The sequence below is a fragment of the Podarcis erhardii genome (assembly GCF_964252035.2).
Source record: "Podarcis erhardii genome assembly, chromosome: 1".
Classification (NCBI taxonomy): domain Eukaryota; kingdom Metazoa; phylum Chordata; class Lepidosauria; order Squamata; family Lacertidae; genus Podarcis; species Podarcis erhardii.
Window position 1 is genome coordinate 18,069,089 of NC_138497.1, and position 26,297 is coordinate 18,095,385.

Here is a 26,297-nt window from a genome sequence, read left to right on the forward strand (position 1 = left end):
GGAGGCCGCCCAGAGTGGCTGGGGAAACCCAGCCAGATGGGCGGGGTATAAATTATTATTATTATTATTATTATTATTATTATTATTATTATTATTATTATTATTATTATTATGACTCTCAGTCCCAGTTCATTCCGATGTGAGCACCACTTGCACAAAACTGACCGGGTTTTTATTTCTTTCCTAGAGGAAACCGTTATGGATGCTTGGGAATGTGCGACTCCAGCTGAGTTAGCAATTGCGCGCGGGCTGTATCTTTAAAGGGAAAGGCTTTTTGCGCGCTGGCTCCTCCCAGTCTAAAGGCCTTTTTTGCCTGACAGAGGCGGATGTTGGCTTCGCTCCTGCCGCAGCTGAGCTCGCCGCCGCCATGGAGGCGCTGGAGGTGATCTGGGGCTTGCTGCGCCTCTTGCTGGCCGTGTCCCTCCTGGCGTTTGGCCTCTACTGCTGCTACCTAAAATCTATCCATATGAAATACGATTACATCCCCAGCGCCCCGAGGGCGAGGTAAGAAGCGGGAGCGTCCTTTCCCGATTCTATCCAGGGAAGCAGGATAAACTACAGAGCAGCAGTCAGCGGCCTGGATCCCCCACCCCCACCCCCGATGCTGGCTGGGGTTAATGTGACTTTTAGCCCCAAATATCTGGAGGGTAGTAAGCTTCCGAGGGTAGTTTCTTCCCAGTACAATCCGTGCGTTTTTACGCAGAAAGAAGCCCCCTGCTATGTTCCAGAGGACTTTCCGTGCATGCCTATGTTTGCTCAAAAGTAAGCAAACTTCAACGGGGTTTACTCTCTCGTAAATGGCGGGTTTAGGATTGGGAGGTTCAACCTCCCCCACTCCACTGCCCCCTTCCAAACAACCTGTTTATGATTCATCTTGGTCAGGCGCTATCCAGTTCATTTTCCTTTCGCTTCTTTGCTTTTGGCAAAGATCCAGGCTGGAGCAAATTCATTCTACTTGCTCAAAGAACCCCCTCCCCAAATCAGACCCCCCCCCCCGTTTTTTTTCATCGATAAGGAAAGCCATGGGGAAAATGGACCGGATTGTTTGCAACATCTACAACCTCCCCGCAATCAGTTTGCAGTGGATACTCAATAAATAGCAGGTGTTGTCCAAGCTTTTTGCAAACTTTGTGCAAATAAATTCCGAGGAACATTAAAAAAAAAGTCGTCCGGTTTGTTTGTTTGTTTGTTTGTTTGTTACGCCGCAGCAGCAGATGAGCTTGAATTGTGGAACTTGCATTTGTTAGTATGTGTTTGAATCGTGTCGGAAATTAGTGGCAGTCTGGTAGTATTCCACCTGTCTCTTCTGGGATAGAAGCAAAAGCTGTGCCAAGAGACTCCTGCTGTTTCAGATTTAGATCTTATTGCATGAACAATGTTGAGCTTTAAATAATGTTTTAAATCCCGCCCCTCCATACAAGTACAGTTTACTGTGGAGGGGACCACATTGTAGCAGAGAGGAGTTTATGGCAATCTTGCAATGCAGTCCACTGTTGATGTACCAGGTAGCAGGTGGGGCCAAGGCTGGCCTAGACTTGAAGCCAAAACCCACCCACCCCCAAAGCAAAACACCCTGCAGAATGCCGAGAAACTAAAATTGTACCCCCTCAGATTCCTTCCCAGCTTGTGGAAGTCCAGCAATTTCACAAAGAAGGTTTGTGTGCAGTTCCACGCCCCTTACAGTTAGACCCATGCTTCTAGATATTAATAAGAACTCAAGATACCGTATTTTTTGCTCTATAAGACTCATTTTTTCCCTCCTAAAAAATAAGGGGAAATGTGTGTGCATCTTATGGAGCGAATGCAGGCTGTGTAGCTATCCCAGAAGCCAGAACAGCAAGAGGGATTGCTGCTTTCACTGCGCAGTGATCCCTCTTGCTGTTCTGGCTTCTGAGATTCAGAATATTTTTTTTCTTGTTTTCCTCCTCCAAAAACTAGGTGCGTCTTGTGATCTGGTGTGTCTTATAGAGGAAAAAATACGGTAGTTTTTAAACCTTACATATGAAGCAAGAGCTGGGTTAGAATGAGCATAGACACCACAGCTGGCAACTGTCTTTTGTTTCTTGGGCAGTGGGCAGTGTGGTGCAGTGGTTAGAGTATTAGACTGAAGCTCTCTAGATGGAACTGGGCAAGTCACACACACTCTCTCAGCCTAACCTTCATCTCTGGGTTGCCGTGAGTCTAAAATGGAGAAGAGAGAAAACATGCAGCACCATCTTGAGCTCCTTGGGATATTACTACTATTGCTGTTATTATTTATTAAATTGGTATAGCGCCCTTCATTTGAAGATAACAACATAAAAATACAAAACGAGAACATGAAATGCACATTAAAAATAAAAAGCAAACCAATAACCCTCCTCCCACAAACACATTTAAAGGGACATAGACTGATGTGATAAATTAGGGACTGCCAAGCTTGGCACCTCCTTTGGTGCCCCTGGGTTGAACCATAATTCCCCGATTCCCAGCTTCCATTTTTTTTTATTTTTAAAGTTTTAGAATGTTCGGAACCTGAGATAGGAGGCAAGGCCAACATTCTCATTTTCCCCCCTACTCATCTCTTGGTGTTTTGCCCTCCCTTTGGAATAATTTGCTGCCCCAAGAAGAATTCCTGTGTAACCCCAGTATTTGAGAGAAGGAAAGGTCTAGGTGTGGTCTGGGCAGGGGGGAGCAAGGGAGTGGGGATTTCCACAGACAGCTCCATCAAAGTCAAGTCCAACAGCTTGGTACTCTTCTGAGTCTTGATGTTGTAAGTGGTTCTTAACACGCTGGAATTTTCCAGACATGTGCCTCTTCTGCAAGACAGGATTCACAAGTTTGGCCTGTTCAGCTGGCAGATAATTGGGGGGTGGGAGGAACTGCCATAGTCTATGTACTGTTCTCATTCCACCCATAAAATTAGCAAGACTGTGTGTAAATCTGGAGAGGAGTCATTGGCTGGTGATAGAATTTGTGTATTGTATGTCAAATCACGCCAACCTAGCAGTTTGAAAACACGTCCAAGTGCAAGTAGATAAATAGGTACCACTCCGGCGCGAAGGTAAACGGCGCTTCCATGCACTGCTCTGGTTTCGCCAGAAGTGACTTAGTCATGCTGGCCACATGACCCGGAAAAACTGTCTGTGGACAAACATCAACTCCCTCGGCCAGTAAAGCGAGATGAGCGCCGCAACCCCAGAGTCGTTCACAACTAGATTTAATTGTCGGGGTCCTTTACTTTTTTTTTAATGTCAAATCACACAGCTCTGCCTTACTCCAACTCCCTGGTCCTGAATGGGGTAACTGTGCCCCTGAAGGACCAGGTGCGTAGCCTGGGTGTCATTTTGGACTCACAGCTGTCCATGGAGGCACAGGTCAAATCTGTGTCCAGGGCAGCTGTCTACCAGCTCCATCTGGTACACAGGCTGAGACCCTACCTGCTCGCGGACTGTCTCGCCAGAGTGGTGCATGCTCTGGTTATCTCCCGCTTGGGCTACTGCAATGCGCTCTATGTGGGGCTATCTTTGAAGGTGACTGGGAAACTGCAATTAATTCAGAATGCGGCAGCTAGACTGGTGACTGGGAGTGGCCGCCGGGACCACATAACACCAGTCCTGAGAGATCTGCATTGGCTCCCAGTATGTTTCCAAGCACAATTCAAAGTGTTGGTGGTGACCTTTAAAGCCCTAGATGGCCTTGGTCCAGTATCCCTGAAGGAGCTTCTCCACCCCCTCGTTCAGCCCGGACACTGAGATCCAGCTCCGAGGGCCTTCTGGCGGTTCCCTCATTGCGAGAAGTGAGTTTACAGGGAACCACACAGAGGGCCTTCTCGGTAGTGACGCCTGTCCTGTGGAATACCCTCCCATCAGATGTCAAGGAAATAAGCAGCTATCTTATCTTTAAAAGACATCTGAAGGCAGCCCTGTTTAGGGAAGTTTTAAATATTAAATATTTAACTTTAACACTCGATTGTGAGCCACCCAGAGTGGCTGGGGAAACTCAGCCAGATGGGCGGGATATAAATAATAAATATCATCATCATCATCATCATTTTTCTGGCTGTGGAGCCAGCCTTGACAATGATTAAAGGGGCAGGATTCATGTCCTCCTTTTCACCTGACTGCATCTTCCATGTATGTGTGTGCCTTACATGCCTTAAATTCTGCCTTTACCATTTTTTTGCAGCTTTTTCTTGGGCCACCTCCCAATGCTATGGGGAATGCTGAAAAATAATGAATGTGCTCATCAGCTCTTCTTGCAATGGTATGTAAAAAAATAATAATCAAATAGTTTAAAATTTGAGATAATGAATTGCATTGCCAGCAGTCTATATGGTGTCTTGGTTTGTTTGCTTTTTAAAAAATCTTTAAATACATGTCTGCAGACAGAAGCTGTTCTTTTTGAAATTTTGTGTGGCACCTACTAATTGTACATACTTCGTCAATAATAAAATAATATGATAACTAGTTCTCATCCGGTTCAGAAGAAGTGTGAAAACTCCAAATGTTAGCCTCGCTGAAGAAGCAGATACTTGGGTGTGATATAATTTTGTGTTTGTGGTGTTGAAAGCTGATTAGCCAATGTAGAAATTTGCTTTGTTTGCCTGGGTACTGAGAGTGAACCTTTGATCATGTGATGAAGCTACTGAGTTGCAAATTTGCCATTTGGAAAGGGTGGTGGCTGTTAGTCCCTCTCTGACCCTGACAAGTGATAATATTGCTTAACATTACATATTTTGTAAGGTGCCAAGCCTGTGCTACACAGCACAAGACATTGTATGGATGTTTTAGATGTTTTAATTCTGTTGTAAATAAAGTTTTGCCAGTAAAAGTTCAAATAATATTTCTGTGGGCCTCGGCAATGTTTCATTTCCAAAGGAGTCGGTTCTTATGTTTCCAGTTGCTTCAGACTGCGCAATATTTAATATCTGCGACAGGGAATGCCTTCTTTGGGGCCGCCGCCACCTCTGAACTTCTGAGGGAGGTGGAATTTCCACTGCTGAACGTAACACCTCAAGGGGTGTGTAGGGGGCAGTCTGTCAGTTATTTGAGGCACAAGTCATCTAGGGCTTTAAAGGCTAGTGTGAGCAGATGTTGGGCTCATAAAGGAACCAGCAGCCAATGCAGCTGTTTTAGAACAGGGTTTCTAAAGGAAACCCCAGCAAATAATCTGGCCGCTGTGTTTTGGACCAGTTGAAGGTTCTGAGTCATCTTCAAGGGAATCTCCCTGTAGAATACATTGCAGTCATCCCATCTTGAAGTTACAGGAGCAGTGGAGTACTATGGGCAGTTCATCTCTCTCTTGAATATCTTATATATACTCCAGCTGTCCCTATATGCTGGGGAACATATTCTCATATCCCGGACACTAAAGATACAGCTTCTTTTTTTTTTTAAGCAAGCCCATGTTCAGGAATTTCCTTTCAAGTCTTTACACAGCAATGACCTTAGAAAGAAAGAAAAACACGCTGTCTCTTGTTCTAGTGCAGTGGTACCTCTGGATGCGAATGGCATCTGTTCTGGAGCCCCATTCGCATCCTGAGCAGAATGCAACCCACGTCTGCATGTGCGCGGGTTGCGATTCACCACTTCTGAGTATTCGCATGACGTAATTTTGAGCGTCTGCGCGAGCGGCGAAACCCGGAAGTAACCCGTTCCGTTACTTCCGGGTCGCCGCGGAACGCAACCTGGAAACGCTCAACCTGAAGCGTATTTAAGCCGAGGTATGACTGTATGTGCTTAGTATGGCAGCAGCATTTCTTACACCTTGTTTGATAGATAAATATGGTCATTAACTTGATCGTATGGTCACTTTTTACTACTGTTCAAATATCTTCCTTCACAGGGCTAATGAATATGGACCCATCTTGCGTTTTAATGCCTTTCACAGAGTCATGGTATTGATATTAAGTCCTGAAGGAGTAAAGGTATATTTTGCGGTTTTCCCCTCTGAGCATGAAAATGAAAGTGATTTTTCAGAATTCCAGTATTTAGTGTATTATGCATCATTCCCTCTTCCAGGGAACTCTAGGAGTTGTAGCTTTGTGAAGACAGTAGGTAACTCCTAACAACTCCCAGCGCATTGATCAAACTACAACTCCCAGGATTCTTTGGGAGAAGCCATGACTGATAGAGATCTCGACTCTTTGTTGTTTTAGAGTCTTTGACTCCTTATTACAAACCACTTGAGTACATTTTTAACTATATAGTAAGTGGTCTATTGACACGGGTGGCACTGTGGTCTAAACCACAGAGCCTAGGGCTTGCCAGTCAGAAGGTCGGCAGTTCGAATCCCCACGACGGGGTGAGCTCCCGTTTCTCGGTCCCAGCTCCTGCCAACCTAGTAGTTCGAAAGCACATCAAAGTGCAAGTACCGGTAGAGAAATAGGTACCGCTCCAGTGGGAAGGTGAACGGCGTTTCCGTGCGCTGCTCTGGTTCACCAGAAGCGGCTTAGTCATGCTAGCTGCATGACCTGGAAGCTATACTATCCCTTGGCCAGTAAAGCGAGGTGAACGCCACAACCTCAGAGTCGTTCGACTGGACCTAATGGTCAGTGGTCCCTTTACCTTCACCTTTAAGTGGTCTATAAGAGGACTAAATTATCCCCACCCCCCACCCTCCAACTTCACCACATTACAAGTAGCTCAAGAAGACTGCTGAATCACACACTTCCCAGCATCTCTGGTTTAATCCCTATGGTTCAAACCATTTGTTTTCCCAGTAGAAGAGATCCGTACATTTGGATTAAATATAGCAGGGGTGCAGGAATTAGAATTACTAAGGAAATGGAAGGAGATGGATATGAGGGATATAATTCATTCAGAGAGCCTGCATTCATAAATAGACCGATAACAAAAAGTTCAATTCACAGGAATTGCCTTGTGGTGCTTTCAAATTTGCCATGAAAAGCAATCATAAATTTTTACTTGGTGATTGCTGTGCTCCTCAGTGCCCTTTTTTGGAAGGAAAGTTCCCTGAGTTCAATACCAATTAAACATGTTTAGAATTATTATTATTATTAATAATTAAATTTGTATCCTGCCATATACCCGCAGGTCTCAGGGAGGTTCACAGGATAAAATCACGATATAAAAACACAATACTTCAGGCATGGACAAACTCTGGTCCTCCAGGTGTTTGGGACTACAATTCCCATCATCCCTAGCTAACAGGACTAGTGGTCAGAGAATAATAATAATAATAATAATAATAATAATAATAATAATAATAATTTATTTATTTATTTATTTATTTATTTATTTATTTATTTATGGGATGATGGGAATTGTAGTCCCAAACATCTGGAGGGCCGGAGTTCGCCTATGCCTGCAATACATCATCAAAATAAAAACAAGAGCAACCCAATAATCCCCCCAACCCCACATTTTAAAAGGGCATTGAATGTCAGTCAGACAAAGGCCTGGTTAAAGAGGTACGTTTTTGCCTGTACAGTGGACCCACTACTGGGTAAACTGTAGGTTTCCCTTTGACGCTCTAATAACAAACTTCCCTGCTAAGTCCATCTTGTCTGAGTGCCAGCCTCACACCCAGTTAAACATATCTTTTTTGGGGGGAATATTTTTTGAATTTTATAACAATTAATGATACAAATCTCATTCATAATGTTATTTGCAATTATTCTCCCTCCCCTCCTCTGGACTTCCCTCAACTCCCCCTCTGCTGAGTTATTTAGTTTTATTTATTGTATCCTGATTTTCCTACACAAAAATAAAACCCCTTATCATTTCCTTGAAATATCTGTTACTCAAATGAAATTGTGAAAGTTTAATCAAATCCTGCCAGTGAATCCAGTCCATTCTGTTGTTTCTGCAAAAAAACTATAAATGGTTCCCAGACTCTTTTGAAGTCCTTTTTGTCCTTCTCTCATAGTTTATCTGTTAGCTTAGCCAATTCTGCGTAGTTCACCAGCTTTTCTTAACATTGTTTCTTTGATGGTATTTCTTCCATCTTCCAATATTGTGCAATCAAGATTCTTGCTGCTGTTATAGCATACATAAATAATGTCCATTTTTCTTTTGGCAGCTCTTGATTTGAGATATTTAACAAAAAGACTTCAGGGTGTTTAACAAAATTCATTTTAAACATTTTTTTCAATTCATTGTATATCATTTCCCAATATTTTAATGCGTTTGCATTCCCACCACATATGATAAAATGTTCCTTCCTTTTCCTTACATCTCCAACATCTGTTATTTTCTTTCCTAAACATCTTTGCCATTTTTACTGGTGTGACATACCATCTATACATCATTTTCATGTAATTCTCTCTTAATAGTATGCAATCTGTGAATTTTATATCAACTTTCCACAATTTTCCCCACACCCAGTTATACATATCTGAGGTTTCTCTGAATCAGCATTTGTTGGTTCTCTGCAGACCTCCAGAATGCGTCTTACAAAAAGGCATTTAAAACTTTTTTGGGGAAATACTCTGACACCACTTATTGGGTGAACTTTCACACATTGAACCCTCTCAAGGCAGAAAGGTGAAGACCTCCCAGCCCGCCCCAAATTTAAATACCCCAAATCCCACACTCTAAACACTGGTGGGATGGAGGGAGCCCTCTATATCTTATTCCCTCTTCACAATTTTAGCGGAGGGTATTCATTGTGACCACATGAATTACCATATTTTTCCTGCATAAGACTATATTTTTTCCTAAATTTTTGAAGTTTAAAATAAGGGATCATCTTATACGTGGATAGTGCATATTCTTAATTTTGAGTCCCCCAAAATAGGGGGCATCTTATACATGGGGGTCGTGTTATACATGGAAAAATACGGTATATGTGAATACGGACTGACAAAATGATTTAATTTTAGGAGTTCCTGATGTTACCACAATACCCAAAGGATCCAGTTTCATATGGACATCTTTTTAATTTATTCGGTGTACGGTAGGTAAGATGTACATAGCTAAGATGTACGTGGCGTGTGGGATGAGAAAATTCCATTGATTCAGAAAAAGGTTGTGATTGTTAATGCCACTAGGCAGGTGAATTTCTTCAGGCTCTGTTATATGCAGAAATGGATAGCACTGAATAACTTGGGTTCAGGATTCCTTAAGGACCGCCTGAGCCTTTATATCCCAGCCCAGTCACTGAGAATATCCTGAGGAGCACTGTTCATTGTTCCCCCATCTTAACAGAGCGCTGACTGGCTTCAGCTGGAAGTTGAGTATTTTGCTTTGCTAGTCCCAGGCAGGTGGCGCTGTGGGTTAAACCACAGAACCTAGGACTTGCCGATCAGAAGGTTGGCGGTTCGAATCCCCATGACGGGGTGAGCTCCCGTTGCTCGGTCCTTGCTCCTGCCAACCTAGCAGTTCAAAAGCAAGTCAAAGTGCAAGTAGATAAATAGGTACCGCTCTGGCGGGAAGGTAAATGGCGTTTCCGTGCGCTGCTCTGGTTCTCCAGAAGCTGCTTAGTCATGCTGGCCACATGACCCGGAAGCTGTACGCCAGCTCCCTCGGCCAATAAAGCGAGATGAGCGCCGCAACCCCAGAGTCGGGGTACCTTTACCTTTTAGTCCCAGGCTATGGACCACCCTCACAGCAGGGATTTGGTAGTCATCCTTACAGCTAACTCTTGGGAGACCTACTTTATATGGACAGGTCTATTCAGCTCTCATTCCGCCCCCCCCCCCCAAGATGAGCCTGTCATTTTAACTGATTATTTTGTACACCACCTTGATATTTTCTATGAGTGGGCAGTATACACATTTTTTAAAATAAACAAATAAATAAAAAGTGCAGGAAATGCTGTGCAATCGAGGTGTCGAACCTATGAATTGGTGACAACAGACCCCCAAGTGCCAGATGGCATTTCTAAGCGGTTTCATACAGATATTGGAGCAGCATAGGAGACAAGATAAACTCAAAAGTCTAAGGTATTGACGCAAGAATATCCTATTGCCACTTTCTGGAAGTGACACTGGAGGGAGTTCTGAAAGCTCTGTCAATTAGAGAAGAGGTCAGTTCTTCTTCAACTCAGTCTTGGGCTGATTAACATCCAATACCCTTTTAAATGTGTTACTGGGGCGGTATTTTTATGTTTTTATGCTTGCTTTTATTATGCATTTTGGGTTTTCTCCCTCCTGTAATGAAATTTTCTGTTTTACATTTTAGAATATTCATTTAAACAATCTTAAAATATCAGTGACTTCCCTTCTTCTCTTTCCATGGTTCATTTTGCATAACTTAAATCCCTGCATATTTTACATAAACTATACCATTCGGTATTCCATTATTACAGGACAGTGGGTCAGAACATGATTTCAGAACTGGTCCTGAAATAGTAATAAAAATTCTCCATCGTTTTTCAGATTTTTAGGAAATGGCTTGGTGACTGATCGTGATTATGACCACTGGCACAAGCAGCGGAAAATTATGGACCCGGCCTTCAGTCGCAAGTAGATATTAACTGAATGTCTTTTCTTAAGTGATACTGCGCATTTCGGTTCATGTTAATAACCTAACCATCTATCTCTAAATGTGCTTATGGCTCAATTTGCAGATAGCACTAACCCAAACAGCATGAATGTTTGAATGTGCAGGCTTCTGGAGAGGCAATCGTGACTGTTTTACTTCTCCTCTTGTTGCTGCTGTGAGCTAATCCATGATTTGGGTTAGCAGGTTGTCTGAACCAGGATTCATGGTTTGTCTCCCTCCAGACAAACCATAGGCTGTGTAAAACCCAGCGGCGTAGCGTGGGTTGTCGGCACCCGGGGCAAGGCAAGTAATTTGCGCCCCCTAACCCAGGGCAAGGCAAGTAATTTGCGCCCCCTAACCCCTAACCTGCCGCCGCTGCCAGCTTCTTCTTGCTGCTGCCTGGTCTGGTCTGGTGTGGTTCTCTCCCGCACTCAGCGCTGCGCTCGGCGGCCGCTGCACTGTACCTCCCCCAGATAGTCCCTCGCTCTCTCTCCGCACCGCATGCCTGGCACCCACCCCCTCCACAGTGGAAAGCGACCCGGCGGCTCGGATCGGATTCGCACAGCCAACACTGCAGAGAGAGAGAGTGAGCCAGGTAGGGGCAGAGAGCTGCGAGTGTGAGTGCGCCCCCCCCAGATGTTGCGCCTGGTGTGGCCGCCCCCCCCCTGCACCCCCATGCTACGCCACTGGTAAAACCCAAGGACAAACCTTGGTTGCAGTTTGGCGCAAGACAAATCATGAGTGTGGGTTTGGACAATATACTAAGACAAACCATAGCTTAGCTCACAGCAGCAGGAGGACCAGATGTGGAGAGGAGCAAAGTAGCCACAATCTCCTCTCTTGAGAACCAGCATGTTCATGCTAAGCTATAGTCCAAGTAGCTGTGCTGTGTTTCACCTCCCTATTGGAGGCAGAAATAATTCTCTGTGTGTTGCTGGAGCCACAGAAGGTGAGAATAACCTTGTGCTTGGGTCTTGCTTGCTTGGCCACTGTGAGAACGGAATGCTGTACTGCATGGGCCATGGGTCTGATCCAGTTAGCTCTTATATTCATTTCCACACCTTAGACAGCTTCCAGTTTGACCGCAAAGTCCTGCCTTTGCTTGCTTTTATTAATTTTACAGTTACCTGATGGATTTGATGGGGCCCTTTAACGAGCAAACAGAAGAGCTTATGAGGGTGCTGGATGAAAAAGCCGATGGAGAAACTGCAGTGGATGTGATGAGCCTGCTGAAACGCGTGACGCTGGACATCATTGCAAAGGTACTCGCCGGATGAATTTCCTGTTTCCATGAAGGAGCAGGGGATGCCTCTCATTCTGAGTCAAATTGAGTCAAAGGGCAGCACAAAGGACAAGTTTAATATGGGAGAAAAGGGTGTTGGGAAGCCCTCACCCTTTTGGGCTAACACATAGGGAAAGGAAATCTTACATTGCATGTCTGTTGAATAGAGCCACAGCACAAATAAATAATTTCTGCCAAGTATCCAGAGGAATGCTGCAATTCACCAGCTCAACTTTCACCCAGCTTCACAAGATATGCAAAGCTGACATCAGAATAATAACAATGTGTTGTAACTATTTTTTTAATTGCTGTTGCTGTTTTAATTGTATGGAATTCATGTTGGCTGGCTTTAATAGTGTTTAATTTTGGTTTCATTTTTGTATATTTCTGTGCCAGGACCTTCAGGTGAAAGGCAGGCTATATATATGTTAAGTAAATATATAACAAAATGTACACACGCATACACAGCCTGTTGTGTTTCTGACCAAGAAGCCAAGGGCTTTTTAATGTTCCTGTAACACTTTTGTGAACTTGAAACAAGATGAACCACAGAGGTATAATGTACCAAAACATTTCCCCCTCTTTGGTGTTTAAAAGACTTGAGAAATAGAGATCAAGGTTGAACTGCAAAGGAGGATGGCAGAAAGCAAAGATGTTTTAGATCCCCTTTCTTCACATTATCAGGCAGCCTTTGGCCTTGAATTGAACACCCTGCATGATGACAGCACGCCTTTTCCGCATGCGATGTCCATGATCATGAAAGGACTGGGTCAGTCACGCAATCCATCATTTAAGGTCAGTGCAGGCATTTCTCGTGGAACTCTGACCCTCTCTGAAACATACATTATTGCTTGTCAAGCTTATTCCAAGAGTCTTGGACAAATCCTTTCGGGAAACTGGCAAGTGATGTTATCACTTAGTTCTTTTGCACCCCAGCATTCCTGCGCCACTAGATATGCCTTGAACATTTTTGCTTGGGCTTGCCCTGTTCTTCCTACCTGTTTCCAGACTGTCTTGTACAACTGCAGGACCTGCATATATTTTGCATAGCCGTTTTATTGCTGATCAATCAGCGATCTCCGATATGTTGGAATGGACCATTCAACACCTGCTGGTCACAAAGGATGCTTGTCTAAGGGATCATGAACCGCCAATGGGCCACAGCTATCTTCTGTCTTAGCAGGTGGCTTTTGTTGACAGCTACGCCGTCCAGTAATATGTTCTTGGTTTTGCTCTGCTCTGCTCCTCATGATAGTATCTGTTATCTGTCCAGTATCTGCCAAAGTACAGGAAAGAAGTGAAAAAGGTTCAGGAGAGCCTGCTGCTGCTGCGCCGTTTTGGCAGCCAGTGTATCGAAGAGAGACGCAAAGCCATCCAGAATGGGGAGGAGATCCCATTGGATATTCTGACTCAGATACTGAAGAGTGCAGGTAGGAGACTCCTTTTTTAATATGCTTTTTATTAATTTTCTGGTTTACACAAATAAATACAATAAATTTCATCCATCGTCCACTCATTTCCTTATCTGCCGCTCTGCCGAGCCATGACTTCCCTCGCTCCCTCCAACCAGTTTTCCTTTTTCAATCCACTTCCTGCAGTCTCTTCTTATTTTCACAGTCCACGCCTTAAGATTTATTTCAGTCTTGCTAGTGTCTTCAGTCTCCTACAGTTATTATTTATATAATCCATAAATTTACTCCAATCTCTTTGGAATTTTGCTTCCTCCTGGTTTCGGATCCTGCAGGTCAGTTTTGCTAGTTCTGCGTATTCCAACATCTTCGTCTGCCACTCCTCCATGAATGGCAATTCTTGTACTTTCCATTTTTGGGCAAACATAAATAACCCTCGAACCACTTTTTCAATTTCCTCTCCCATCAAGCCCAGCAAAACTGGCTTTTTGGGAAAGGTATATTTAAACATCCTTTTCACTTTGTTGTAAATCATTTCCCAAAATGATTTTGTTTTCTCACATGACCACCACATGTGGTAAAAGTCACCATCCTTATCTTTCCACTTCCTGCGTAATTTACTACTCATCCTAAACATTTTTGACAATTTCACGGGTATCAAGTACCATGGGTACATCATTTTCATTGTATTTTCTTTTAAGATGGTACATGCTTTAAATTTTAAGTTCTCGTTCCACAATCTCACAACATTGAGTATGATGTGTGGGTAGGGGACTCCTTTTTTCAAGGAATCATAGAATTGGAAAGAACCAAATATAGGATGGGGAACACTTGGCTCACTAGCAGTACATGTGAAAAGGATCTAGGGGTCTTGATGGTCCACAAGCTGAACATGAGTCAACAGTGTGATGCAGCAGCAAAAAAAGTGAATGCTATTTTAGGCTGCATCAACAGAAGTGTAGAGTCCAGATCAAGGGAAGTAATAGTACCACTCTATTCTGCTTTGGACAGACCACACCTGGAATACTGTGTCCAATTCTGGGTGCCACAGTTTAAGAAGGATGTTGACAAGCTGGAGCTTGTGCAGAGGAGGGCAACTAGGACAATAAGAGCTTTCTGACAGTAAGAGCTGTTTGACAGTGGAACAGTCTCCCTTGGGATGTTGTGGACTCTCTCCTTGGGGGTTTTTAAGCAGAGTTGGATGGCATCTGTCATAGAGGCTTCCTTCTGGGCAGGGAGGTCAGCCTCACTCTTGGTTTCCTGTCTTGACAGCTGAGGAAGGGGACTGCGATGCTGAAATTCTCCTGGACAATTTCGTCACTTTCTTCATTGCAGGTTGGTAGATCTATATTCCGTTTTCCCTTCCATCCTTTAATTATGAACTGACCCAGACTCTGCGATCATCCTTTGAGGCCCTTCTTCATGGGCCTCCTCTGTGAGAGATCTGGAGGGTGGCAGCATGAGAACAAGGCCTTTTCTGTGGTGGCTCCCCACTTGTGGAATGCTCTTCCCAGGGAAGTTCGACTGGCGCCTTCATTATATATCTCCAGGCACCAGGCGGAAATGTCCCTCTTCAACCAGGCCTTTGGCTAATTAAACAATCTGTGGCCTTTTAAACTGAGTGGTGGTGGTGATATTGTTTTTATTTGTTATTACGGTATGTATTTTTGTGTTGTAAACCAACATGTGATCTTCGGATGAAAGGTGGTATAGAAATTTAATAGATCGTAATAATAAAGTAATTAGATTCCCTGTCCTGCAGGTCATGAGACCACTGCCAACTTGTTGTCTTTTACCATATTGGAACTGGGACGGCAACCTGACATATTGAAGAAGTGGGTGAAGTTTGCCCTTTCCTTTTATTCTTCGTTTATTTGTGTTTTTATTTTTTAGCAGGTCCCTCCTACCCATTGACAGTCCGTTGAGTTATTTTATGCACTCTGTGTATGTCTAATGTTATACAGTGGTACCTCAGGTTACATACGCTTCAGGTTACAGACTCCACTAACCCAGAAATAATACCTCGGGTTAAGAACTTTGCTTCAGGATAAGAACGTTGCTGTGTTGTATTTTTATTTCATATTAAATTGTATTATATTATTCATGTACATTAATTTCTGGGAGTTAAGAATAGGACTAGGATAAATTGTGTTTGCTGTACCCGTATTTTATACAGTTTGTATATGTTGTTTGTCAATGTGTGGTGTGCTATGCCTAATAAAGGATTTTGAATTGAATTGAATAAGAACAGAAATCATGCTCTGGCGGTGCGGCAGCAGCAAGAGGCGCCATTAGCTAAAGTGGTGCTTCAGGTTAAGAACAGTTTCAGGTTAAGAACAAACCTCCGGAACGAATTATGTACTTAACCTGAGGTACCGCTGTATCCAGAAACTGGAGAAAGGAAAAGGAGCTCAAGGTGGCGCACAGAGTTCTCTTCCTCCCCATTTTATCTTCACAACAGCCCTGTGAGATAGGCTAGGCTGAGAGTGAGTCACTGGCCCATGATCACCTAGTGAGCTTCACGGCTGAGTGAGGATCTGAACCTTGGTCTGCCAGGTTTTAGTCCAACACTCCAGCCATTATATGTGTTGCATCTCCCTTCTCTCTATATGTGTTGAACTGTGTCCTGGATTGTAACCACCCAGGGCACCTAAACTGGCTATGATTTGGGAGCAATTATTTCTTATCTTTGGACAAACCAAACCAATATGCATTTTGACTGTGTGAATGAATTATGGTGCTGCTTAGTCCTAGGAAGGTACCATATTTTTCACTATATAAGACGCACCTTTTCCCTCCTAAAAAGTAAGGGGAAATGTGTGTACGTCTTATGGAGTGAATGAAGGCTGTGCTGCTATCCCAGAAGCCAGAACAGCAAGAGGGATCACTGCGCAGCGATCCCTCTTGCTGTTCTAGCTTCTGGCTTAGCTGCGCGAAGCCTCTTCAGGGCAGCGGGATGAAGGCTATTCTGGCTTCTGGGATTCAGAACATTTTTTTTCTTGTTTTCCTCCTCCAAAAACTAGGTGCATCTTATGGTCTGGTGCATCTTATAGAGGGAAAAATATGGTAAATACAGATACTTTCAAAGCTATATGTCTGCCTTTTAGCATAATAAACAATCCACGGACATTTGAGTAAAATTTCTCCTGCATTTCCTTCTTAAGACTTCAGGCTGAAGTGGACGAGGTCGTTGGGGTGAAGAGAGATGTTGCCTATGAAAATCTCGCAGAGCTTAAATACTTATCACAGGTACACTTGGAGAATGCTCTGAAAAGCTCCTAGAGGCCCAGCCATTAAGAGTAAGACATTGGTTTTAAGATGAAACTTGAGGAATCATTTTAGAGCAAAGAATATCTCAAAGCTCTTTAGCTGTAATATTAACACCATGAGGGGGAAAAAATCTCAGTTTCTCGTAGTGCAGAGAAATCTTATCTGCTTCATCAGCCTCCAGAAGAGTAAGTGTGATACTGTGATACCTTTTTAACTGTTCAAAAACTGGATATGCAATGACTCTAATTCTTCCTGGTCCATCCCTGTAGCAGTAGGGAAGTTCAACTAGTGCAAGCAGAAAATCCCTCAGTGCAGGAGCAGCCACATCTGGTACTCTCCAGATGTTATGGATTACAGGTCACCAGCCAGTGGTTAGGGATGGTGGGAGGACACTGCATTAACTATCGCTTCCTTACTGCACATTACTATGTGGTCCTTTTGTTCGGGCATGATGGAATAAATATGCCTCTGTTACTCATTTCTTGTGCAGAGATCTTCTTATTAGGTTATGCTTCCTTTATGTAGTGGTGCCTTGCTTCTCGAACATAATCCATTCTGGAAGTCCGTTTGACTCTCAAAATGTTTAAAAACCAAAGTGTGGCTTCTGATTGGCTGCAGGAGCTTCCTGCACACAAGCGGAAGCCGCGTCGGATGTTCAGCTTCCGAAAAACGTTTGAAAACCAGAACACTTACTTCCGGGTTTTTGGTTTTCGGGAGCCGATTTGTTCATCAACTAAGCCATTCGAGAACCAAAGTTCCACCATAAATTCTATAAACTGTTCTGTTCTATATTCTGTTACCATTGCATTTTCTGAGCACTCAGAGAACATTGTTTTGATTGGGGGGGGGGCTGCAATCCTTTCCCTTGCACAGCATGCCAGTTTTTGCTGTGTTTGCCCTGTCTTCTAATTTTCAGTTTTTAAAGAGCTAGGAGAACTGGCAGTCTTTCCTGGGGACTAGATAACAAACTATTGCTGCTAGTAGGATACTCCTACAACAATGAAACGGTAGATGAGGCTCACTTTTTCTGGGTCTGCAAAATGAACAATATTGAGTGCTTATCTGGGAGTCAGCCCCACTGAACACAGGGGCTGCATTTGGCCACAGCATAGCATTCAGAGAGCAAGCCTAGCTTCCCCTCTGAGTTCTTGCACTTTTCCCTTCCCTCTCTTCTGGTATGGTAACAAGAACATCAGAAACTTCCATTTCTGGTTTAGATGAACCACAATTCAGTTGGTCTTTAAGGTGCTACTGGAAGGAATTTGTTTTGTTTTCACAATTCAGTGCGTCATCAGAACACTAAATACAGTCGTACCGTGGTTTTCAAACAGCCTAGTTCTCGAACGTTTTGGCTCCCAACCGATCAAAACCCAGGAGTGAGTGTTCTGGTTTTTGAACATTCTTTTGGAAGCCGAACATCCGACGGGGCTTCCGCGGCTTCTGATTGGCTGCAGGAGTTTCCTTCAGCCAATCAGAAGTCACACTTTGGTTTCCAAACATTTTGGAAGTAGAACAGACTTCCAGAATGGATTTCGTTTGACCTCTGAGGTACGACTGTGCTGTTTAATCTTGTGAAACTTTAACTGCTCATGGATGTGTTTGAAGAAAAGAGGGAGCAGTCAAACCCAGAGAGATAATTCTTGTAACACTAAACCATGGTTTGCCATTGCTGCCAAAGCAGTTCACTGAGACGTACTTCTTAGTAGGCATGTGTCGCCTTACGCTGTAGATTTCTTTTTTTATTCCCCTTCTGTAAGAAAAATACGAAGTAGGAAACTTACAGGGGAATTAAGGCTGAGAACAAATTATTAGTTCAAATAGCCCCAATAAACTTGTGACTGAACTGACTTTCTATGGAAAGAATTCCAGATGAAAACCCAACCCTACCATTTAACAAATCATACTAGTTGGTGAAAAGAAATGGCTCTTTTTACCTTTTCACCCTCTTAGGTTCTCAAAGAATCCCTGCGGTTATATCCACCGGCTCCAGGAACTGTCCGCTGGACTGAAAAGGAATGTGTCGTTGAAGGAATCAAAATTCCAGCAGAAACCACTTTAATGGTGAGTCTTGTTTGAATGCCATGTGCTGTTATCTAACACATTGGAATTCAACACCAAAGTTCCCCTTCTCAGTATTGGCGCCCGCCCTGTGGAACGCCCTCGCATCAGAGGTCAAGGAAATAAACAACTATCTGACTTTTAGAAGACATCTGAAGCCAGCCCTGTTTAGGGAAGTTTTTAATGTCTGGTGTTTTGTTGTATTTTTAATATTTTGCTGGAAGCAGCCCAGAGTGGCTGGGGAAACCCAGCCAGATGGGCGGAGTATAAATAAGTTGTTGTTGTTGTTGTTTATTATCCTTACTGTGGCAAACCTAGGCAAGAGACATAGTAATTTCTAAAAGTAAAATTCCTGACACCCACAAAGTTGTTTAGCTTTTTTTTTGGGAAACCTCCCGCCCCTGAGTGATTTTAAGCTTTTGGAGCTGTTTCCACTGCTCCCCCCCACTGACATCATTTTTACACCCAAAAACCAGTCTACCATGCATGACTAAGTTAAAAAAAAAAAAGTTATGCAAATCTCCTCCTTAGAATGACTAGCAGAAGCTGAATTAAATTGTGCAAGCTGTAAATTATGTGAAATGCAGGATGACATGCAAATTAACGTACCTCGCAATCCTATACCTGCCTACCCTGTCAAGTAGAGGAGATTACATATGGCATATAGAATTACAATATTCATTTCGTAATTGATACAGGTTGCACTATTCGGTTTTTTGATTGTTGCAGAATTTTTCTTCTTCTTTTAATCACAGAACGATTGGTTTTGTACCCCACTTTACCAGGCAAATTTCCCACTCAAAGCAGCTTTTAATGTCTAAAATAACACAATGGTTTAACAAAACAACGTTAAGCTATAACGAAGCAATGAAATATTAAAAAGCGGATCGGGAGAGACACACTAACTGATAATTGTATGCTAGGAAATGTGTACTTAGTGGGGGTGTTCAGTGTGATCACTTATAGTTATTATTAAATGCTTTTAATATTTCTTTGCTCACAGTTAAGTTGCCTTGAGCCCTTTAGGAATAAGGCGATGCATGTTCTGTGCAGGACTAATCAGAGAAAGGAACCAGGACTTAATTAAAATACTGTATGCATTTGCCTCTAACTTTGAACAACCAATGTTTTTGAAGAATCATATATACAAATGTAAACTGTTCTGTTCCCTTGGCAGTTCAGCACCTATGTCATGGGACGTATGGAAAGGTTTTTCAAGGATGCGCTGGTCTTTGATCCTGAGCGATTTAGCAAAGACCAACCAAGGTGAGTCCATTTGTTATTTGTTCTAACAAATAATCATAATCATAATAATTTATTTATACCCCGCCCATCTGGCTGGGTTTCCCCAGCCACTCTGGGTGGCTTCCAACAGAATATTAAAATACAATAGTCTATTAAACATTAAAAGCTTCCCTAAACAGGGCTGCCTTCAGATGTCTTCTAAAAGTCTGGTAATTGTTCTTTTTGACATCTGGTGGGAGGGCATTCCACAGGGCAGGTGCTACCACCGAGAAGGCCCTGTGGAATGCTTAGAAGGAAGCATTCCCTGTGGAATGCTGTTGCTTAGAAGGAAGCCTGTCTGGTGTTTTCAAAACCATCTTATCATTGTCTGTTTTGTTTTTGTGATGGTTTAGGGCGTCCTTTTGCTATTTCCCATTTTCCCTGGGACCTCGTTCCTGTATTGGGCAGATATTTGCACTGGTAAGTAAAGCAGTCCGCTGGTCAAGTGATGCAGGAGATAGGTCCCTTTGTTTGAATTGCATCCCCTCCTCTTCTGCTAAACAGTGGTTATTGGAAATCAGAATGGGAAGCTTCCAAACTGATGGAGAAGAGAAGGGAGCATGTGAGTTCAAGGCTTACTTAGACCTCAGGCCCAAGAGCTGAATGCAGCCCATCAAGCCCTTCTATCTAACCCTTGAAGGCTACCCAGGTGAAACCACTCTCTGGCCTTGCTACTCACCATCCTCAAATGCTTTTGATTGGCTAGAATTGGTCACTGAACTGTGGTCATGCATCTTGCTTGCCCAAATGGAGGATGAAAATGGGTGTCAAAGGTGCATCCGGAAACATGGCTGGAATGTAGAATACTGTGAGAGTCCTAACTCTTGCTCAACCCACCTCTTTCCTCTGGCCCTGACCCCTTACAAAGCTAGCACCCCCTTAAAAGTTAACCAAAAAGGAATTAGGTCCTTGGATTAAAATGTGCTGCAACAATCAAAAATATAACTTTTTTTTAATCCAAAAAACAAACAAAAACCCCTTGGTTTGGGGCTTCAAAGGTACTCAGTTAAGGTAATTGAAGGTGACACCTGACCAGTGATATCTGTCACCTCTGAGTGCACTTTCAACCAAGGAATTTTGGTTACACAGATTTACAATTGTCTTTTCACCATTTTCAAGTCTGAACAAGTGGCTGGTGGCTGACTTGCACGTAGTTTTTAAGAGCGAGGTGTCTCCCCAATCTGGCATGCGCTCTGGGAGCAATGTACTCAGTCTAGGAACTTCGTAGTCACTGTGGTTTGGGATTTGTGCAATCAGGGTGTAACCAGTGAGGAAATAGCAATATATTGGGAAATGGGTGCGAGCAATGTAGGGATCTAAGGATTTCTTAAAACAAGGCCACCAGAAACTGTGTACAAAATTGTGTAAATTGAAGAAGCTCTTGAAATATGCTCTAGGAAGGCTCCCATTTAATTTGGGTTGCAAAATACATTATTAATTAAACATGCTACAGTTGTGGGAAGCAAGAATAATAATAATAATAATAATACAGTGACATCTTACTTTGTGGGAAATTGTCTTAGCGCATAATTGGGTATTGGTAGGTTTTGTTATAAGGACGACCTTGTGGTGATTATACACCTAAAGTTGGCAATTTTGGGGGAATGATAACTGAGACAAATCAGACGTGTTAATTGTGCAGTTACCATCCCCCCCCCCCGCATTTGAGCAAACCATATTAGGTTTGCTTTTTATTTTTAGAAGGTCCTGCAAGCACTTATGTGCTAAAGATGTGGGATATTTAATGTTTAAACCATCAATAACAAGTATACAATGTTAAATGAAAACAAGAAATGGTAGGGTTAAGATTCCACAGAAAGTGAGTGCTTTTTCAAGTTGAGACGATATGAAGAATGCCATCTTACATTTTGAAAAGCAACAATAGCCATGCTGGTCCATAAGTAAAAGTGGTCAATACCTTTATTAGGATCAACAAAAATGTCACAAAATAGTGGCATGGTTTCATGTTCTCCAGAACGCTTAGAATCAGGTAGAATTTCCACTAAATTCACACTCCATTTTTCTCAGTAATCTTTGCAACCACAGCTTTAATTCAAATGCATTTTTAAAAAACTTATTTCCAATTTATTTATACAGTGGGATGCGGGTGGTGCTGTGGGTTAAACCACTGAGCCTAGGACTTGCCGATCAGAAGGTCGGCGGTTCGAATCCCTGTGACGGAGTGAGCTCCCGTTGCTCAGTCCCAGCTCCCGCCAACCTAGCAGTTCGAAAGCACACCAAAGTGCAAGTAGATAAATAGGTACCGCTCCGGCGGGAAGGTAAACAGCGTTTCTGTGCGCTGCTCTGGTTCGCCAGAAGCAGCTTAGTCATGCTAGCCACATGACCCGGAAGCTGTACGCCAACTGCCTTGGCCAATAAAGCGAGATGAGTGCCGCAACCCCAGAGTCAGTCATGACTGGATCTAATGGTCAGGGGACCCTTTACCTTTACCTTTACCTCTGGTTACGAACTTAATTCGTTCCGGAGGTCCGTTCTTAACCTGAAACCGTTCTTAACCTGAGGTACCACTGTAGCTAAAGGGACCTCCCACTGTCACCGCGCTGCCGCTGCATAATTCTGTTCTCACCCTGAGGTAAAGTTCTTAACCCGAGGTACTACTTCCGGGTTAGCGGAGTCTGTAACCCGAAGTGTTTGTAACCCGAGGTGTTTGTAACCTGAGGTACCACTGTACACTGCTTTTCACCACAAATGGTCACAAAGTGGTTTTCCACTACCAACAATAAAACTATCAATCCATCAAAATAACACAAGTGTTCAAAACAAAAATCACAGGTTAAAAACACATTCAGTAAGTCGACAGGGCACACCTTGCTTAAAACACCCACTGAGAAGGAGGAGGAGGAGGAGGCATGTCTGATCTCAGCTTAGGATGTAGGGCCCCAGAATTGGGCCCACAACACTGACTGCACACTGGATACAAGCTTTGCATCTGAGCCATGGGAAACCACTAACAGAGACAGTCCTGAAAATCTCAGAGATGGGGAAAGAGATATAAGGTATTAAGGAATCCAGCTGGCATTGTAAAGAAAGAATTCAGAGTGTACTTAGAGCGTGTTCCTGGTCCTTCCTTTCTGAAGTTGAATTGTTAGGCATCACATGAGATCAGACGGTCAACAAGTACCCACCTGTCAGAAGTGCAGAGAGTACCTTGGTTCTCAAACCTAATCCGTTCTGGAAGTCCATTCCAAAACCAAAGCATTCCAAAACCAAGGCACGTTTTCCCATAGAAAGTAATGCAAAATGGATTAATCTGTTCCAGACTTCTAAAAACAAGCTCTAAAACAGCAATTTAACATGAATTTTACTAATGAGACCATTGATCCATAAAATGAAAGCAATAATCAATGTACTGAACTATAAAATAAATAAGACAGTATTGTAGATGATAGAAATAAAAATGATTATTTTTTCTTACCTGCACTGATGATAGTTACTGTTTGGATTTAGGGGGTGGGGTTTTTTTTTATCCATTTCCGCAGTCATACAATCAATCAGTCAGTAGGTGAACTGGGTTCCACACAGGCACAAAAACAAATCAACTGAAAAAGCCTCAAAAAAAAAAAAAAAAAAGCACCAAACTTAATCAGTTCTGGAAGTCCGTTTGACTTCCAAAATGTTCAAAAACCAAGGCACAGCTTCTGATTGGTGCAGGCGCCACAGAAACAATACCCGGCAGCCACATTGGATGTTTGACTTCCAATAAACATTTGAAAACCAGAACACTTACTTCCAGGTTTTTGGCGTTTGGGAACCAAGGCGTTTGAGTACCCAGGCGTTTGAGAACCAAGGTACCACTATACTGGATTGGGGCTGCCAGTTGCATGCTGATTTCAGGTTTAACTCTCTGTATTGTGGTCCAGGAGGATTCCAAGGCAAGTGTTCTCTTACCCCATGTGTCCAGAGAATATACAGTGGTACCCCAGGTTACATACGCTTCAAGTTACACTCTGCTAACCCAGAAATAGTTCTTCAGGTTAAGAACTTTGCTTCAGGATGAGAACAGAAATCGTGCTCTGGCGGCAGCAGGAGGCCCCATTAGCTAAAGTGGTGCTTCAGGTTAAGAACAGTTTCAGGTTAAGAATGGACCTCCGGAACGCATTAAGTACTTAACCCAAGGTACCACTGTATAGATATATTTGAGCACTAATTTGAGCAAGGGTGCTCTCAGTAGGTGGTAGCAGTCAGTATTAGCTGGTAAGCTTCCCTTACTGACCACCTGGGGAGAAGGGCTTTTGAAGGGACCCCATGAATGTCATGCAGAGTCACTTGGAAGAACAGGATGAAAATGCAATAAAATTAAACACACCGAGCTCACTATTCTGTTTTGGTTTTGTTTGCTTATAACAGATGGAGGCTAAAGTGGTGATGGCCAAGTTCCTGCAGCGGTTTGAATTCCAGCTGGTCCCGCCTCAGAGCTTTAAAATTCAGGACACAGGAACACTGATGCCATCGGATGGTGTGGTGTGTCGGCTGAAGCCACGCCGTCAGATGGGCGGGGATGGAAATACTTATTAGAACGTGTTTAAAAGTGCACTTTATACATGGAAAGAATAATTGGGCACACTCTTCCCACCTTGGATCAAATCAGGTGTCATAAGAAAGCTGCAGGGATAGTGCAGGATAGTGCGCACCCCGGAAATGACAATAAAGATTATTGTATCGTATCAAGAACAGACATCCCCCCAACCCCTGTGGGTCAGGCTGCCCTCCAGTCATTCACAATATGCTTTTATGTAAAGCAGTATCATGGGTTCACATGGTTTGAAATCAGAGGTGTGGGGCTTTGCGAGTGCCGCCAATCAGTGAGCTGGTGCTTGCCAAGAGCACAAAGCTTTGTAGATGCCAATGATCTGCTTGGACCCCCTCATCTCTAAAACTCTAACAAAACAGTGTAAGACACCACAATAACTGTTGCAGAGCACTTTGCAAGTTGCAGCCAGCTTCCTAGTCATTTTTGCACTTTTTTGTATTCATATAATTCATATATTCATTCTTCACTCCGGTCTCCTGTCACGCTGATGTGGCCCATATCCAGAGACATGAGCACACAATGAGCAGAGTTCAAAACTCCTCAGCCATGAGGAGTAACATCTAAGCCTAATGTATTGCAAATTAAATCAAACAGAACAGAACAAAGAAAACATGGCCTCTCTGTCTCTTGCTCGGAGGTAAAGGTAAAGGGACCCCTGACCATTAGGTCCAGTTGTGACCGACTCTGGGGTTGCGGAGCTCATCTCGCTTTATTGGGCGTACAGCTTCTGGGTCATGTGGCCAGGATGACTAAGCCGCTTCTGGCGAACCAGAGCAGCGCATGGAAACACTGTTTACCTTCCCGCCACAGCGGTACCTATTTATCTATTTGCACTTTGACGTGCTTTTGAACTGCTAGGTTGGCAGGAGCAGGGACCGAGCAACGGGAGCTCACCCCGTCACGGGATTCGAACCACTGACCTTCTGATCGGCAAGTCCTAGGCTCTGTGGTTTAACCCTCAGCGCCACCCGCGTCCCTTCTTCCTAGGAGAGAGAACTGCAAAAGCAAAAGCAATACAGAGCGGAAACAGCGTATCTCAATTTCCTCTCACAAGACTCCCAAATCAGTGCTGGAATGTAAACAGACATGTGACATGTAACAATCCCACACATATACCTGCAGCTCGGGAGGAATGGAATTCTCAACATGGATTCCCCTAACAAGCTCCATCAGGAGAAGCCCTTCACAAGGACATGCACTTAAGAAATGGGTGCCCCCAATTTGGTTCTGCAGGTGTCTGGGGCGAACCCCAAGAATAGGGAGGAGTACTCCATGTGCCAAGCTAAAATGCTTGCACAGATGGAGCGTTGCACAGATGGCGCAAGTGTTTCATTTCCTCCGTCTTTTCTCCTATGCAAAATTTAATCGGTTAACCAACCCCCATCCACGTGATTTGGTGATTCTGGTTTGTTAAACGGGACGCTGTAACCAGGTTTTACAATATCCATCTGTTTCCCATCTGAGAAAAGGGAGCAAGCAGTGAGACCAAGCCACTAGCGGACTAGTCCTTTCCCAGTAAATCAGGAATGGACACCCTTTGGCTCACCTGATTCTTGTTGGACTCCAGGCTCCCATCATCCCTGCCTACTGGCCATGCCAGCCGGGGCTGATGGCAGTCGGAGTCCACAACAACATCTGGGGGAGCTCAGGCTAGCCACAAATGCACTAAAAAAGTTTGGAAACTGTTCTTGCAGCCTGTGAGTCTCCCTAACACTGAGAGAAATTGTTTCTACTACTGAATACAGTGGACCAGTGTGATTATGCCAATGTGTTTTGCATATATACGGCCTATACAGCCTAGGACCCTCGTACCTACAGGACTGCCTCTCCTGGTATGCCCCACGGAGGACCTTACGGTCTTCAAACCAAAACATCTTGGAGGTCCCGGGCCACAGGGAGGTCAGGCTGGCCTCAACCAGGGCTTTTTCAGCTGTGGCCCTGATCTGGTGGAATGCTCTGTCACAAGAGGCTAGGGCCCTGTGGGACTTGACATCTTTCCGCAGGGCCTGCAA

General features: G+C 43.6%; 1 protein-coding gene across 3 annotated transcripts; it reads left to right on the top strand.

Annotated features, from left to right (window-relative positions):
• The first annotated feature begins 315 nt into the window (after positions 1–315).
• LOC309342292 (cholesterol 24-hydroxylase-like) lies at positions 316–24,726 on the top strand. Of its 3 annotated transcripts, XM_081862791.1 has the most exons (16): positions 316–504; positions 4,168–4,245; positions 5,827–5,908; positions 8,828–8,901; positions 10,325–10,411; positions 11,554–11,692; positions 12,397–12,507; positions 12,986–13,142; positions 14,394–14,456; positions 14,884–14,956; positions 16,286–16,370; positions 18,342–18,452; positions 19,627–19,715; positions 20,087–20,153; positions 24,102–24,283; positions 24,457–24,726. In XM_081862791.1, the coding sequence occupies exons 1-15, from the start codon at positions 368–370 to the stop codon at positions 24,267–24,269; spliced, it is 1,521 nt and encodes a 506-aa protein (XP_081718917.1). In that variant the 5' UTR covers positions 316–367; the 3' UTR covers positions 24,270–24,283; positions 24,457–24,726. The 3 variants fall into 3 exon arrangements, with proteins under 3 accessions (XP_081718917.1, XP_081718916.1, XP_081718918.1); XM_081862790.1 differs by having other exon boundaries at positions 24,102–24,726; XM_081862792.1 differs by lacking the exons at positions 20,087–20,153; positions 24,457–24,726 and having other exon boundaries at positions 24,102–24,259.
• Positions 24,727–26,297: the final 1,571 nt, after the last annotated feature.